Source organism: Pleurodeles waltl, chromosome 7 (assembly GCF_031143425.1).
Source record: "Pleurodeles waltl isolate 20211129_DDA chromosome 7, aPleWal1.hap1.20221129, whole genome shotgun sequence".
In the NCBI taxonomy this organism is placed as follows: Eukaryota; Metazoa; Chordata; class Amphibia; order Caudata; family Salamandridae; genus Pleurodeles; species Pleurodeles waltl.
This window is the reverse complement of record NC_090446.1, coordinates 366,473,862-366,491,485: the sequence shown is the minus strand read 5'-3', so window position 1 is coordinate 366,491,485 and position 17,624 is coordinate 366,473,862. Positions and strand designations below refer to the sequence as shown.

Below are 17,624 nucleotides of genomic sequence, written 5' to 3'. Positions count from 1 at the left end.
GAAGGCAGCAGCACTGATTGTGCCACCCTCAAGAGCTATGCATCCAGGTGCACTCGGCACTACCATAGCAGGCAATGTCCTGGTGCAAACATTTAATACAAACTTGATATGGCATACTCCCTGTATGCCCTGTCCACCCTACACTGCATATGTTATGCTTAAGTCACCCCTCTAGCAGGACTACCAGCCCTCAAGCAGGGTGCACCATACTATATGAGGGCATAATTGCATGAGCAATATGCCCCCACTGTCCTTGCCAAACCTGGGACATAGTGAGTGAACAGAGCAGCCATTTTAATTTATGTGCTGGACACTGGTCAAAATGAGTTTCAGAGCTACATATTGGCTACTCTGAACCATAGGTTGTGTGGTAGCAAACAACTCAGAATGATAAGTCCAAAGTGGTACCAGTACTGTATTTAGTATAATAAGTACCCAGGGGTCACCTTAGAGTTGCCCCCTGCAAAAGCTAACTATCCTGGCATGGTTGCTGACTGGTTCCAGCAAGCCTGCCACATCAAGACGGCCAATACACAAGCTCTGGGGGAGGGCCCGTCTATCTGATTTGTGAAACAAAGCCCTTCCCGGGTGGAGGAGCTAACTCCCACTCCCTCAGGAATGTGCACTGCCCTGGCAGTGAGCTTCAAAGGGGTACCGCCCTGAAACTCGACCCCCCCAGGCCTGCTGCCAGCGTCAGATGGCCTCCCCCTTTGCAAACCCCGACTTCTGGAGGGAGCAAAAGCGGGAAACCACACAGAGCAGGAGGAGGGGCCTCAATGAGCATGCACCACTCATAGGGGCCTGCAGACGAAGTGGACCCTGCATTTAATTTTTCTCCATCTTGGAAGGGAGGAAAATAGCTTGTCAGGTTTTGGGAAGTGACCCTTCCCGCAGGAAGTAAGTACTGTAGTGGGTGTAGCCACCTAAGTGTAGGTGTCCCATTGGACACTACCAGGTTCCCCCTAAAACACCCACTAAATTCAGTATTTAGTGGGCTCCCCTAGACCAAAAATTTAGATTTGAAAAGGATTTGAGGAAGAAAGGGTGTGTGTAATTATGCACAGAAAGACTAATTTTGCCAAAACTTTAAAAGGCCATAACCTGAAAAGTACGACATGTATTCTAAAGATCTTGGCCTTAAAATTTATATAAAAGTCTGAAGTATTTTTATAAATTCTGGTCTCAAGTTATTCATTGAGTGCATGTGGTGCATGATTGGATTTGTGAGTATAGCAAATACTTTGCACATCTCTCTACCTTGAAAAGTGGAGCATTAAGTGGTCTAATTTTTACCTCTGGAAACCAACATATGGTTGCCTTAACCCTCTGCATAGTGTGCTCGGTTTTGCACACTGCTTAGAGGGCCAGCCTCCAACAGAACTAAACAGACTTCTCAGTAATCAAAATGTACATACTCACACTTAATGTGCACTCATATTATAAGGCCTTCCCAGGTCAGCACCAGTCACTAAAGGGCTCCTTCTGCAACATGCTAGCTGCGTGAAGATACCAGGCTCAGTTAGACGGTAGTAGTAAACGTAAACAGCTGAACCGTTCTGGACTTTAGTTTTTCTTATGGCCTCACTGGTATATATCTCTGCCCTTCAAATCTGTGATCAAGATGGACGGATATTTGCAGACGTTAGCTTGAAAGTGGGACATATTGAATTCAGATGAAGCACCTGACACGTGATTGATGGTGCCACCTGTAGGAGAGACTTAAAAACAGTGAAATAAATGCATCTACTCACTTTGTTTCAGTTTAAACAGAAGGTCCTATGGGCTTCTATTAAGATTGGGACAGGTGAAGACTGAGGCAACTGATTACTAACTACTTGAAAGTTCTGCCGGAAGCTAGCAAAAAGGGTAGAAGCCGCAGGCGCCCATGATTGAAAGCCTATAGGGAGATGGGCACAGCTGCAGTGACTTATTTGAAAGCCTGTATTAAACTACGCTGGTAATGTAAGGGTACCGTTTAGGAGGTGCGCTTTCACTAGTGTCTAATTCACAAACAAATAAAGCAGTGCCAGCGTAGACTCACGAGAGTAGCTTTCGCCAAACATATAAAACCCCTACACAAAACTTTCAAGGGGTGCACTTTACTAGAAATTGAGAATTCAGTTTGTATTTGCATTCACAGTTAATATTTTTTAAATGACAACGCTTATCCAGTATCCTCACCTATTTTGATCAAGGAATTAAACTTGGGTACCTAAACAAAGCACATAAGATCGTACAAGAAAGGGAGCCAGGGCATATGCCGTACAAAGTCAAATTGCAAAGAAAGAACTGATTAGTGGTGACCTATCAGATTGCTTGCAAAATTCTGAATTTTTCATCACACTGCTGAAACACAAATTGCCCTCGCACAGAAATGACAATTGCGTCCATGTATTTCTTCAAAATACACTGGTGTAAAAGCATCAATGAAGGTTCTCCTCACACAGCTAGCCCTATTTTAGCAGAAACATTAAGAACAGGGTTTGAAGACCTTAACCTCCCACCTATATCCAAGCCTATCGCCGAGCTTCGGAATCTTACAATTAAATTTAATGTCTGATAAAAAGGTGATCTGGAAATGTTAACATAAGTGTTGCAGTTTGTTAAGAGTTGAACTGCAAAATGGTAAAATATTCCTGTAAATCAGTTACCACACAACATGCCAGGATTACAGTTTCAAGCCCAGAATAATGTGCCAATACATTGTTATAAATCAGTCTGTTTTAAGTATAGAATGTGGACAAGACAATTTAGCGCCGTTTGGTCAGTTTATGAAAAATTTGATTTTGTATGGAAATCGTTTTTTAACATTGTGAGCAATTTGCAGCGTCTGATCTCAACAAAATGTTCTCTAGCAGGATATTTCAAATCTTGGCACAGAAAATACCCAGGTTTTCTAGAGACAGTGCAAAGGTTTCAGACCGGTTTAATAGATAAACTTGTTAACTAGAAAGGAGAGAACAGAATCCAAAATAATGGAAATGGGCATGAATTCTACTCATTCGGATTGTGAGCCAAAGGACTGAATGAAAATCACAACCACCAGGAAGAAATGGAGATAATTTACATTTGGAGAATGGCATCACTACTGGTAAGACGAATGGCTCCACATTACAAAACAGCAATTTATTGTATATTTACGGAGCAAATACATACACCCGCATCGGATATTTTGGCGTTAAAAAACTAAAGGAAAATAAACAATAGTTTATTAAAGTGTTGACCTGCGAGATCAAGGTTAAAGCGGAGTATCTGAATGCCCGTTTTTCCACATATTATGTGGGATTTGGAGACGCAAGCACTGCCCAGTGATAGGTGATGCTGGCTACACAGCTTCAGACCCCAGTGAAGACAAGCGTATTTGTGACCCAAGTGGATGTGCTGCCACTGCACAGAGCTAACGGCTTCCAAGGCAAGGGAAGGTTAGAAATTAACTGTCCATTACAATACAGTTTGTGCACAGCCAAATACTGCAATCTATATCTTACAAATGTATCTTATAAATGAGTTCAATCCTAGCCAGAAGACCCAATTTGTACGCTTCGACAACAGCAACTGCCAGTACTAACAGTAGACAAACTACACCCATAACTTACAGGTAAATCCCTCCAGATTTATTACAGACGTTTAACAGGTCTACCTTGTGGTCACCTATAGATTATGTTGTCAAGTGTTCACTTGTCAATGCGGAATATTGTTTTGGTAGGCAGTGGCCTTTGCCCATCACACGTATTCAATCAGAGCACTTCATTAAATGCACTTGGAAACCAGGATGCATTTTTTTTCAAAGGGTACTCATAATGGAAACAAACGTGTAATGTATTTACAAAGGCTTCTCTATGTTGTAGTATACTTGCATGTAGTGCACCTCTTCATGTTAGGCGATGCCAGCGTAAAAAAAGGCAGTCAATTCAAAGTCAATTTAAATAGAGCTTCAAACTGGAAGCGGAGAAACACAGTACTTCCAAACTCTTAAATTATAACATTCCTCAACATTAAAGGAATGTTATTAGCATTAGAACCGTACAGAGTTCGGACAGGGTGGAATTTATAAATATGATATCACGACCAACATGGCATACTAAAAATGCACCAACTATCTCCAAGTTCACACAGCTCACTCCAGATCGAGGTCCACACGTCTATCACTGAACAAAGACATGCCCTGTCAGCATACTTGTTGGTGCCAAAGTACACAGCATACGTAACAGATACAAATTAATAAGTAATAAAATCCAAGTGTTCAGAACTCTACGTGTTAGAAGTTGTCAGGTCAACAGCATAGAATAACTTACTGATTTAAAGGTAATGAAAAGGCAACTAATTAAAATAGCAACGGAGTGAGCAGCAATACCCACATCACTAGCAGTCACCTAACACTGTTGCCATGGCCTCCTGGTTACACTGAAGCAAGGAACAAGGAGTGATCGATTAAAAGTCAGCCTCTTTAAAGAATATGCAGCTCCATACACATGTAGTGCAAGCTCAGAATCACAAAAAAATCCTTACCACAGCAAATTAAAACAGTAGAATTGTCACGTAAATCTAAGAAATATTTCATTACAACAGATGTGTATATACATAAGAGAATCAAAACTACCCCGTCACCTCCCAGCACAAATTATTTCTGTCAAAAAGATCAAGAACCTTCAATGAATCAATCAGGATTTATTAAGCCTGTCTAATCACACAATGGGGTATCCAGGTGCTTGCAGGCTCCAGAGGTTTAGTCGAACAGGCAGGTCTTGAGGCAATTCCATATTCCAGAGGTGCACAGGGAGTCAGTTTCAGGTTTTTACTATGATGTGAATGAAGGAGCGTCCTCTACTTCTGTAGATGGGTGGGGGAGCATGGGCAAGTGAAAGTGGGGCGGAGCGTAGCCTTCGACAGTTGGCGGAAGTTCAGATGGTGGTTAATGTATGTAGATCCTTGGTTATGTAGAGCCTTGTGTGTGTGGGCCAGCAGGATGAATTGTCATCTCATCTGTAGGGGGATTCAGTGGAGTTGCCCGAGGAGGGGTGGGGTCTGGGTTTATCAGGGAAGGCCAAGGATGAGTCTGGCTGCAGGTTTGTGTAGTCTGAAGTGTTTGTAAGATGTGCAGTGATTCCTACGTAGAGGGTGTTGTCTCAGTCCAGTCGGATCTGAAGTGCTATTTCATTCATTAACAAAAAATTATATCGTGATGAAACAAGCATTGTTAAAGTCAATATGTCTGGCTTTTGAGACTTACTGGATCTGCCAAAGTCTCTTGTTCATGTTGTACAGAATGAACAAAAGGCAGAAAAAAGTGCCTCTTCAGGCCACCTGACGCAAGCGCCTTGTTTTTTTCTTTTTTACTGATCCAAAATAGCGTGAAATCACTTTTTTTTAAATATAAAGCAGAGGAGGCAGCATTAATTTGCTGTATTCCCCTTTCTAACAAAGCTAATATAAACAAGCATTTACAATGCAACGGGTCTCGCGTTTGCTCATGTTAGAGCTGATCGCGTAGTAAACTCTTAACCCGACTTTTCACCTATAGGGCAAAAGTGCATTTATGTACATAACCCGAAAATGTGAAATCAAGTGTGTAAAGCGCTCGACTTCTGCCAAGCGAGATCGCGCTCGTAAATTAGAGAAATAAAAGTCCACGAGCCCGATGGAAAACAGCGAGCCTCGCATGTTTTCTGTACGTGGTCGCTGCGCTCGAGGAGGGCTAGCCACCAGAAAAGGCATGACATATGCGTGCCTTCAACTAATGAAAGCAAGCAGATTTTTTTAGGGAAGCCCACGAACCAATAAAAAACACTGATGTGAAGTTGACCGGGCTCCGAGCCCTTTTCTAAATACAAAAGAGTCTTGCTGCGATACGCATGCGCGAGCGCATACAACGCAGGCTCGACCCTAAAAAAGGCAGCAGGGGAGGAATGTAGGGGGAATGAGGAGAGCAACAACGGAAGTGCTAGTGAGGGGAGTGTAATTAAGCAGGGTTTAGAAAAATCACAAGGGCAGACGAGGCAAGTGAGGGATCAACACTGGGCCAAGGGGAAAGCTCATGGGTGAGAAGCACACACGCAAGAGGGCAACAATGAAACATGAGACAGACAGCTGGGAAAAACCTGAACTCACATTGGGTACTTACACAAGTAAAAAGTAGTTCATTTAAAGCACTGGAATGACAAGTAAAGATGACATTCTAAGGCGGGAAAAACAGGATGGACATGGCAAGCCATCGAATAAGAAGTAAACGAGTGTGTCAAAGCCAACCAATTGCAAGCATTGAGCAGGCCAACTGTAAGCTGGTAAGCTTGCGGAGACTAGGAATTTTACCTCCAGTCACCTTGTGGTGTTTGGTAGGATCGACTTAATTAACAGCATAGCAAAACTAATTTTCCTCTTCTCTGAAAAGGTGCAATGCTTGGATTAATGCATTTTACTACATTTTGAAGAAGCACCCCTTGGGAATAAGTGCCTCAATTAAAATAATTTGGTCAAAATAAAGCTGTCTGAATGAGGGCCATAATCCCCAAAATGTTTTTGCAACCATGTTCTAACCCTCTTTCACAATTGAAGATGATGGTACTGACCTCCCCATTAGCCAAACTCTGAAACAGCCTGGTTTGTGCCATAGGACTCCCCAAGGTAACAAGCGCTTTTCCACCTTTGGGACAGATTCTTGTGAATTAATCAAATAACAAATACATCTGCACTAATGCAAATACATATACCATGGTCCCTATTTTGTGACTAAGAATAGGGCCCCTAATTAGGTCTGGCATTAACCAAGACCTTTTGTTTTCATTAACGATCCAGGTCTCTTTGTATCCATCTGTTGGCTGGCTTCACTGTGTGTGATTATCTACTCTTTCACAAGGAGCATATCTGCACTGAAAGCAGTTTTGTTCAGTGCCAGGAACTACTGTGGCAATGTGTGCTTTGAGACCAAAAAATATTTTTGCCTTTTACCAATGTTTGTTTCAATGGTGAGGGCCCGGAAGCACCAACAATGAAGTGTTACAAAAGTCATCTCAAAATAATACATGGATTAACAAAACCAAAAGACTGACCATCAATGTCAGACATATTGGCTTTGCCAATGCAGGTTTATTTTCATCACTTAACCTTGTTGAAACTTGTTACACTGATTTTCCATCATTAATATTTTTTGGAAATACCACCATGCATTAACATTTTACAAGATGATTCTTCAAAGAAATGGTACCTACAATTTCACAGTAATTTAGCAAATCATTTTTCCCTAGTTGCATTTTTTTGTAAACATTTTATTTTGAAAGCAAATCAAATCTTGCTTTCAAGCTTCTGCAAGTAGTTGCATATAATCAAACAGCATTCTATGAGCATTATATGTAGCCTCATTGTTAAACTTTGCAAACATGTGTATTCATTTGTTTTTACTGGAACCACCGTCAGTAGTGCAGACCAAGCTTACAAATTATTTACAGAGGTCACCCTAATAAAGGCTTTGCATTAATGAACCATAAATGCAAGTTCGAGCAGCACTGACTTACTGGCACAAATATTGCCATATCTACAGAATTCCCTCCCATGCGCCATAATGTGGTACTGTAATCTGGCAGCCAAAGGGATTATGCTTGCAGGGGGATGGGCCTACTTGTCCCAGGGACATAATGAACATGAAAAAATTTCCTTGACACCAAACTATGTCCTGGGCGTTGGGCTATAGGAATTTCACATCCCTGGTAGAATTGTAGAACCAACAGAATCATAAGTAGTTAATTTCAGTGGTTTTAGCTTGGTAAATTATACATGTGTGTGGTGACCTCAGAGACCTAAACAATTTTATTTGAATTGATCGTCATCCACTGCCCTGGACTGGTGAGATGATGAATGTGAGGAAAGCCAGGTTGTTCACTACTTTTGATTTATTAAACATATTGTGTACCGCTTTATCCAGAGTCAAAACACCCAACATAATTCCTAACACAACGAAGCCTATCAATTCTTGCAAATACCATATGGTTTGGGCTTTCGCATCAGCTATGTACCAGAGAATTATGCAAAGAATACAGTGTGGATTAAACAATGTTGGATTTTTTACAGGATGACATACTGGTGTGGGGCTCTGAGATTCAACATGATGCTGTGTTGGGTAGATTGGAGCCACAACTGGAGTAGAGAAATTCAATTTTGAGGTTTATGAGGAGTGCTACTTGGGACACTTTTTGGAAGGGATACAACAGAGGCTGAAAATGCTGAAAGCTATTAAAAGTCACCCTCTCCAACGGATGAGTAACAATTACATAATTTTTTTGGTTTAGTGGAGCATTGCTTCAAGTTCGTAAATCATATTTGAGACAAGGTGCATGTTTTGCGTTATGAAGGTGCGAAAATCCTATGGCCAAATGAATACCATATCATACAATATCATTTCAACCGTATGTTGGACAAGTGTATGCACCTAGCAATAAGTGGTGGGTTATGGTGTAGGCAAGAAGTGAAAACCATTAATGTGGAGCTACACATTACATACATCCACAGGTTGAACACCATTCTTTTTACTTAAGGCAAGGGTGGGTTGCACCACTGTGGTGCCAGCCAGGATGGAAAAAGCAAATCATTGTGACTTGGACAATCGCGCTCTGAGTGAAAAGGTTGAAAGGTATCAGGCTCACTATGACCAAGGGCATAATGACAAGTTGAAGAACCTGAGAAAGTTGATATAGGGAATCTGATAAGTGTGAGGACAAGTTGTACTGACCAGCAGGCACCATCGTGCCAGTCCTTCCTACTCAGATTCTACAGTCTTGCCAAGTTAACAATGCCTGACAGTGTCTACATGCTACTTTCAAAATTCTACTCTAGCAGACCTTTCTTCAACTGCCTGTGCCCATGGATTAACCTACTACACCAAAGCTCCAAAAGTCTTTTCAAAGCACTATCTCCAAGCCTGTGCACTTTCAGCATTCTGGATTGCCTTTAATGTGGAAAGCAGGGATAGAATATCTTTGCTGTACATTTGTGCACTTCGGGAGGTACTCCTCTCAACAGAGCACACAACCCCCAACATACACTGAACAGGTGACAATGTGCCTTTCAATGCAAACATGTTGCTCTCCTTGATCCAAATCCAGTCTTGTCCATCCCTGGTTACATTACCTATTGCAGTAGAGAGAAAAAAAAACAGTAATCTCGACAGAGACCAGTGGAACAGTGGAGTCACTCTTAAGTCATTTAAAAAAATGTTAAAGAAACTAAAATTGCCATGACAAGTTGCCTAATGGAAACTAGGTTAACCGCTGCTTGGCCATACAGTTTTACTGTCCGTGAATGCTGTGTATCACTTACAAGAAGCAAATCTTGGATTATTCTTTTATAGAAAGTGCGGGCTAAATTGCTCAAACTATACTCACAGTATGCTAGAGAGTTTGTAGGATGCTAAATTTAAATTGCGAAACAAGAAATAATCGGCATATAGCCATGGACGGAGGTGTGCTCCGAACGGAGGTGTGCTCCGAACAGAAGCGTGCTCTGCGGCATGCTATGAGGTCGTAACAGCATCGCAATAATCACACTTATCGGTACACAACTTCTCTGCTTCCATATCTTCAAAAACAGTGACCTGTTCTTTTCTTATTTCTCACTTTTGCAGAGTGAGCGATGCATTACTTAGTAGTATGTATTTAGGTGTATATATATATTTTTTTTTAACTGCCTTCTGTTTCCTTACGATCCCTTATCCCTTAATACTTATTGGGGACTTACCAACATCATGAAGTGACTAGGAGCCCGACTATTGATTACCTTTGTTTGGTTCTCCTGTCCCTCTCATTTGGCTGCTTCTTATTCGCGGTCCTAGCGTCTCAATTTTGTGTTTGCCCCTTCCATCTCTTGATTGGCTGGCGTCTATGCTTCTACTGCTTGCTTTTCTAGCGTATCATTTTACTTATTGGTTAGGCACGTCACAAGACTGCATGTGTGTCAGCTGTCTCCCTCATGTACTTCTCTTCCCTTTACTCTGTTGCTCGCCATTTCCCACGTGCTTCTGTCTGCCCCCTCCATGTTGCACTTTGTCCCCCACCTGCTGCTTTCTTGAATGTGTGCTTTTCTTCCGCCTGCGCTACATTGCTATCTAGCAGTTTTAGGTTATATTAAGTTTGAAAGCTCGTTCAGTTTATTCAACTGAAGTTTTTGATACAAAGACTCCCCTTATAGACTGATATTCGTACAGGCCACACTAGAGACATACAATTTTGACATCAGGTACCACTGGGGCGGGTTTAAGAACAAACCAAATGTTTGCGATATACAACTGTGCAAAAAAATGTAAACAATGAAAGTGTACTCATTCCTTATGCATTTTGGAAGTCTCAATCCTGGATTGAAAGCCTGTATTCTATTTGCAAAATGTCTTGAAAGTATGGCCAACTTGTTAACCAATACAGTTTTAACAGTGGTCATGTCACAAAAAAATATTAAGCTTGTCTGTGGCACAGATATGAAATATCAACCGTTTTTCACCACACCCATCGAAACTATATGCTGTACAATAGATTATATGTAGTCTTAAGGTTTTGCAAGTTTACAAACATTGAGTGACCAACAGTAATACTGCTTCGGAATTGTGTTTCATAAAATTATGAATCCACCTTCCGGACCAATAATTCAGCTATACAATCATGTCATTGTGCTGTTCTTCCTAAAACGGACTATACAAAGCCCTAATTTGGTTTCTGGAAAAATGTTCCTGAAGCAATTTTAGCAATTTGTCCTAATCCAGGCTTCTCCAACAAGGAGCTTGTGAGCTACTGGTAGCTCTCCAGCTACATGTAAGTAGCTCTCCTGTGTGCAGACCAGCCTACTAGGTTAGAAGCTTGCTTACCTGAATTGATATATGGATACCAACATTTGGAGTCTATTTGTGATCAAAACGTGACGCTTGGAGAAAAATGGTCATGTTTTCAAAATATATTTAAAGCTGCTAGTGGAGTAATAAATCGCGGCTTTCAGAAGAATTATTACTAATGTCATAACACTGATGCAACATGCAATGTGGCTATGACTCATGCATTTTTCATCCCTGGCACGCAAAACTTAAAAATAATTTTCTTAACATTGCTGCTGTCATCCCAGCCTGCTGTACTGAGGTGATCACTTCTGGTAATCTTGCATAGGATGCCCATCAATGTAACCTTGTCTGATGTCGCCACTATTGCAACACTAATATTAGTAGCTCAGCATGATTTTCACAGAATTTAAGTAGCCGATTACAGAAATGTTTGGGGGCCCCTGTAGACCTAATCCCAATTTTTCTTTTTTTTTATTCATTTTTTTTTTTTAACTCCACCACTGCTAATAAAGTCTGTAATATGCAAGCATTTCTTAAAGCCTCAGAGTGGGACGTAATTTCATTTTAATTTGTGAACAGGGGTATGCATTCTGATAAATTAGTCATATTGTCTTAATACCAGTCCATGTCCATGCTATGCAACCCGCAGTTCGAAATAGGCCTGGGAGAGGGAAATTTCTACATGGTTTTGTGTGCAGTACACTCTTGAACTGCTCAGCCTCCTTTTAACCAGTCTAATTTAAAAAATCTTAATGATCTATGTTTTAAAACCCCCAGATAACTAACTACAGTCTGACTGAACTTTCAAAAAAAATAAAAAATATATTATAAATGAATTAAGTAATAGATCGAAATAAGTATACAAGAGGTGGCAACGTGTTCATTTTGGCAGTATTACACCGACCAAACTATGGAAAGCTTATGCCAGTTTCCCATTTTATCAGTATATTGCTGTATTTGAGGTTATAACTGACCTAAGTTTCTGTTGGGTTCCATAGTCAATTTAATGCCCAAGTAGATTGGAGTTGGAACTACCCCAGGATCTGCTATAGTTATTTGATTACATGCACTTTGCGTTGTGACATTTAGATGCTACCCCGATATTTCACCAGCTTCCTTTTTTAAGGACGATGGCCGCACTGACATTTTCAGTAGAGATTAGATTCAGCTACTATTCACGGTTTGTGCAGGTTAAGTTCTAAATAAAATGTGCCAATAGTGGTGTGACAGGACACCACTGATGTGTTCTTCTAATCAATATTACTGGGTCTGCTAAAGCCACCAGAGGTCAAACTGGTAGGCAAATTTTAATCTCATTTCTGACTAGAGGAATGTCTACACTGGGTTCAACCATATTTTCCTCTAATTCTCCTTTTCCATGGCATGTGTCATACATTGGAATGAGCTCAAATCAGGAGTAGCTGCTCCTCTATTTGGAACAAGGCCATGGTGGCTTTTAAACTGAATTTACCTATAAACATTTAAAGGCTGCTTGTAGGTGATTTTAATAAATGCATTCAACATAACTAATGCACACATTTGCATCTACAACTGAAAGACGCGAGAACTCAATGTTCCCTTCAAGCAAGGGAAAATTAAATACTGCTGAAATTCAAATAAGTATCCGGTCACAACAGGAAGATTCTGGCACACGCACATATCAGTCAAGCTCTAACATGATCGTCAATGACGCTACAAAAAAAGATTAGTTACTCCACCCTAACAATGCACTTTCTTTGCAAAGCACAGCTCCAAATTCCGGTATTATGCTTCCCTCCCTGCTCCCTCAGCAGTTCTTCTTCAAGCCCTCATACCCACGTAGCTTCCCCCATCCGTGCTACTTTTTATTTACTGATCTAACTCAGACAGGTAAACAAAATGGAGTGTCCGTTCGTTGGCTTGTGTATGCTTGGTTAGCTTGCCTACAAAGTGAGGCAACTGGACTATTTTTTTCCCTTTTTAGGACGAGCGTGCCAATGCTTTGACCTGTAGTAAGCATTGTGGGCTTTTAAGCCCACCCACCGCATGCCCATGACTTGAACTAACTCATAAGCTTACCTCTCAAAAATAATTTATTACTGGTAAATGCTTTATGTTTGTCCTTCCTTGGGGAGCTTTTGTTACCACCTTGAGGACTGCCCGTTACATGGATAAATGCACGACTGCGGAGACGTTTAACTTTTTTCTTTTTGTGCCCCTCCTTCGCACTCACGCTCGTAGTAGCCTTTTCACTTTGAATAGGCTCGCTTTTGTCAACTATTTTACTTTTCATTTTCAATTTATGTGGCAAGTAAAGTCCAGTTAGGAATTTACAACACTAACAGCTGTAACTTGAGCAAACACGAGACCCATTGCATTGCAAATGCTTGTTTGCCATGCTGCACAGCATGGATCATACCAATGGCAAAGCCAATATGTCCCAAAGGTGTCTTTTTGTAGCCCTTTCGCTGCCAGGCCTTTTCCCCTCAGGTGCAGAGCCTTTTTTTGGCTATTTGGTGTAGCTCGCGCTTAGTCCCTCATAACGTTTTGTCCATAATAGCTATCCACGCCAAATGTGCATTTTTTTGCCATCCTAGGGATTCTAGAGGTACCCAGAGTTTGTTGGTTCCCCTGGAGGAGATCAAGAAATTAGCCAAAATACAGCCAAAAATGTCCTTTAAAAAAAAAAAATGGGACAAAGGGGCTGCAGAAGAAAGCATGTGTTTTTTCCACTGAAAATGGCATCAAAGGGTTTACCGTGCTAAAATCACCATCTTCCCAGCTTTCAGGAACAGGCAGAATTGAATCAAAAAACCACATTCATTTTTCAACACAATTTTGGCATTTTACTGGGATACACCACATTTTTACTATTTTATGTGCTTTCAGCCTCCTTCCAGTTAGGGACAGAAATGGGTGTGAAACCAATGCTGGATCTCGGACAGCTAAATATTTCTGAAAAGTAGACATTTCTGAATTCAGCATGGGGTCAGTTGTGTACATCATTCAAGGTTTTCCCACAGAAAGTAGCAGCTAAAATAAAAAATATTGAAATTGAGGTGAAAAAAGCCATTCTAGTCCACGTTTTCTTTAACTTTTTCAAGGGATGGCAAATTTTTAAAAGTAATATACTGTTACGTCTGCTGGACTCTTCTGGTTGCGTGGATATATAGGACTTGTAGGCTCATCAAGAACCCTAGGGACCCAGAGCCAAGCAATTCACGTGGTGAAATATAAAGAGTGAAATATAGGTATCAAGGAAGCCTTTGTATTTCCAAAATGGGCACAAGATAAGGTGTTGAGAAGCAGTGGTTATTTGCATATCTCTGAATTCCGGGGGCCCAATACTAGCATGTGAATTACAGGGCAATTCTCACATAGATGTCTTTTCTACACACTGTCTTACATTTGGAAGGAAAAAATGTAGAGCAAGACAAGGGGCAATAACACTTATTCTTTTATTATGTTTTCCCCCAAGTCTCCCAATAAAAATGGTACCTCACTTGTGTTGGTAGGCCTAGTGCCCGCAACAGGAAACACCCCAAAATGCAAATGGACACATCAAATTTTTTAACTGACAACTGACATTTTTGTTTGCAAAGTGCCTAGCTGTGGATTTTGGCCTCTAGCTCATCCGGCACGTAGGAAAACCTAGCAAACCTGGACATTTCTGAAAACTAGACACCTAAACACCTAAAGGGGTCAGGGGAGGTGTGACTTACGTGGATCCCCCAGTGTTCTCTAACCCAGAATCCTCCGCAAACCTCAAATTTATCTAAACAAAAAATCACATTTACCCCATATTTCTGTGTGGGGTTACAGCACCAGCACAATTTTTATACCACCCAACGTTCCCCTCAGTCTCCTGGTAAAAATGATACCTCACTTGTGTAAGTGAGGCAAGTGCCTCTGACAGGGAAAAGCCAAAAACATGAGGAAATTGAGGGGGAACCAAACCAGGTCCAAAAGGGCAGTTTGAAAAAAAAAAAAAAATTTAGGCTGACAAGTAGGGCAGACTTTTTATCAGAATAGATGCGCAATGCTGGGTTGGTAAGAATTTTATGGATTCCAGCATATTCTAGAAGGTTCCATCATAAAAATGTGGGGGAAAATGTGTGATTTCAAGCAAAGTTGGAGGCTTGCAGGGAATTGTGGGTAAGAAAATGGTGCAGGTGCAGGTGAAGCACACCACCTTGGACTCACCCAGATGTTTAGTTTTCAGATGTGTCTAGGTCTCTTAGATTTTTCTACATGGCAGCATCTCAAAGTCCAAAAAAGTACAGCCCTCACCATTGCAAGTAGGACAATTTTGAGAGTTAGACAAGCTCTCCTTGTCCAAATGTAAAACCAAAACCCCAAATAATTAAATGTCCCCTTGCTTGCTGTTGGGATTCGATCTTTTAGTGTGCTGAAAGACTATCACTCCCTTCAGTTGGGGTGGGAGCATAACCATGCCCCACTGGTTGGTAGCCACCACCCCACTTTTTTTTTTTATTATTCCGAGGCAACTAGCAGGCATTTTAATAGAAATAGGCTGTTCTGCTCCCAAGGGGGGCAGAAGTGGCCTAAAATCACCCCCCCCCCCCCCCCCCCCCACCAGGGGAGCGACACTTGCCTAAGGGTCACGCCCCTTGAGTGAAATTTTACAGTCCTGGACAGAATTTCTCTCCATGCCAAATGGTCACTCTAGGCACCTGCTCACCATAACTCATGCTCTCAACAAGCATGGCTGAAAGATTAAAGAACACTCCGCTATTATATCGAGCAGTTAAAAATCCACTTTTCTATATCACGTACTCCTGCAGAATTCTCTGCTTGTTCTTTGTGATTAGCAAAAGGACATTGGCCCCTCACCAGTCTAACATGGAACAGGTCTCTACAGAATACAGCAGTTTTCATGCTGCTAGTAAAAGGGGGCACAAACAGGTGCACCTAAGTCAAGCAAGACCCCAAAACGGCTCCTACAAGTCTGACTGATTGCAAAAAGCATAAAGCTATTTGACCCAGGCTGTGAGGGGGGTCCAGCTGCTCAGAGGGAACAGGTGACGCGGTTAAATTAACACACAAAAAAGCTAGCCCATGAACAACGCTCTGCCAAACGTTTTCCACACACAATAACCCCGGAGCCTAAGTACATGTGCAAAAAAGATGTCCACGCTACAGGTCAAAGAGTGTCCCTACCTAAAGTATTGCTTGCTGGGCATTGTGGTCCACACTACAAACGTCACCCGTAGATAACATTACTTGCAAGAAAGCTGCTGAACTACGACACGCAGAAATGCTAGACGCCTGTGCAACCGGGCTGACTGCGTGCTAGTCTACGGCAGCATATTCTCAGACCCTAAAGCTCAGTTAAAGCGTTAGGCCAGTATAAACCGCGGAATATTCACTACATCCCCCTTACAACCTTCAGGCTTCGATACAGAGGACCCTAAGGCACACTATGTCTCTCGAGTGCGGTCCACCTTAAAATATATCGATTACAGCAGACAACCAATTCAAAAGCTTAATGACACAAATGTGCAAATAGAGTGCCCGCTGGAATCGTTAAAAACATAACGTGCGGCGTTAAACTCACCGACTTTGAAGGGCAGTTTATCTGACATGCTGAAGCTGGTGCTGGAGACAGAACAGAGACAGCGTGGTTCAGATAGTGGCAGCGGCGGGAAGAAAGCAGCAGCGGGCTAGTTCCCTTTAAGAAGCCTCTGCTCATTTGCATAAAAGGTTGTTAGGCATAAAAGACGGACTCCCAATGTATTAACGCCACGAAAATATCTTCAGACCGGGGAGGAGAGAGATATAAAAATCGCCTCATCTTTTAGAGCCTCACTATTACCCTAACTTACTAGACAATTAAAAATGTGGATTGCACAAAATAATCGGTCAGGATCACCAGCGCATGAAAATTGTTTTTTTATTGAAGAATTTATTTTGCTAAAAATATCAAATTGTTTTAGGTTAAAAAGACTGGTGTTTTTATTAGTTTCCTATAGTGTTCTGAAAAAGTATAATTAATTTGACAAAATAGATAAAATGTCAGCCACAGTTTCAAATGATTGTCCTATTCCGGTAGAAAACCTCCCGGGTAAGATGGTGGCCAAATTCATGCTCTGCAGTCCGTTTATTTATCGTTCATATTCACTTTCTCGCCAGGCTATACTTTGGTCCACAGTAAACAGCCCCGGTGGGTGGGATTTAAAAAAAATGTATTTTTTAAAACTTTTTTAAACTAAACGAACTGATTTATGTCGAGAAAGGAAGAGATTTGAAACAGTGGTCTAAGAGCATAAAAAAATATAGAAATTGTGATCCCTAGTGACTGGGATGTCAAAGGCGCAGTAAAAAGAACAAAAAATTCTATAGCAATATTGTTCGGATAACACACCTGAAATGAAAAAAATAATGTAAGTTAAACAAATGAGTGTGAAATGCACTATTTTATGTTATGGAAACTTGCTTAATGTGATCGTGTGTTTAAGCGCCACGAAGTCCCAGCCTGTGACAGAAAGCACAGTCAATTTGCAACACCTTATTTATTATTTTAAACTTGAATTTCACACAGTACAAGACAGGCTTCCACAAAATGTGAAAACATGTATAGTTAAGGTAAAAAAAAAAGCACTTTTCAATAGATTATCATACCACCTAGTTTTGTAATTGTTTTGTAACTGTCAATCGAAGCACACATTCAACAACTCAGCTGGTAATGCCCTACATTGTCTCTCAAACAGAATAAATCTTTGTCATCGTGAAGCTTCAAGTGACTCCATCATTTAAAGACTATACTGACTCCCAAGCAGCCATTACATTTGCAGATTAACCAATTGATTTTGTTCAA

The 17,624-nt window shown here is 41.2% G+C and overlaps 1 protein-coding gene across 1 annotated transcript in view; it reads right to left on the bottom strand.

Moving 5' to 3' along the window:
* Window positions 1-16,501, bottom strand: part of AHCY (adenosylhomocysteinase) — a 124,734-nt gene extending 108,233 nt beyond the window's left edge. Inside the window, exon 1 of the mRNA XM_069243818.1 lies at window positions 16,365-16,501. Within this exon, the coding sequence (XP_069099919.1) occupies window positions 16,365-16,392 (28 nt within the window). The 5' untranslated portion in view covers window positions 16,393-16,501. The remainder of the gene's footprint in view (window positions 1-16,364) is intronic.
* Window positions 16,502-17,624: the final 1,123 nt, after the last annotated feature.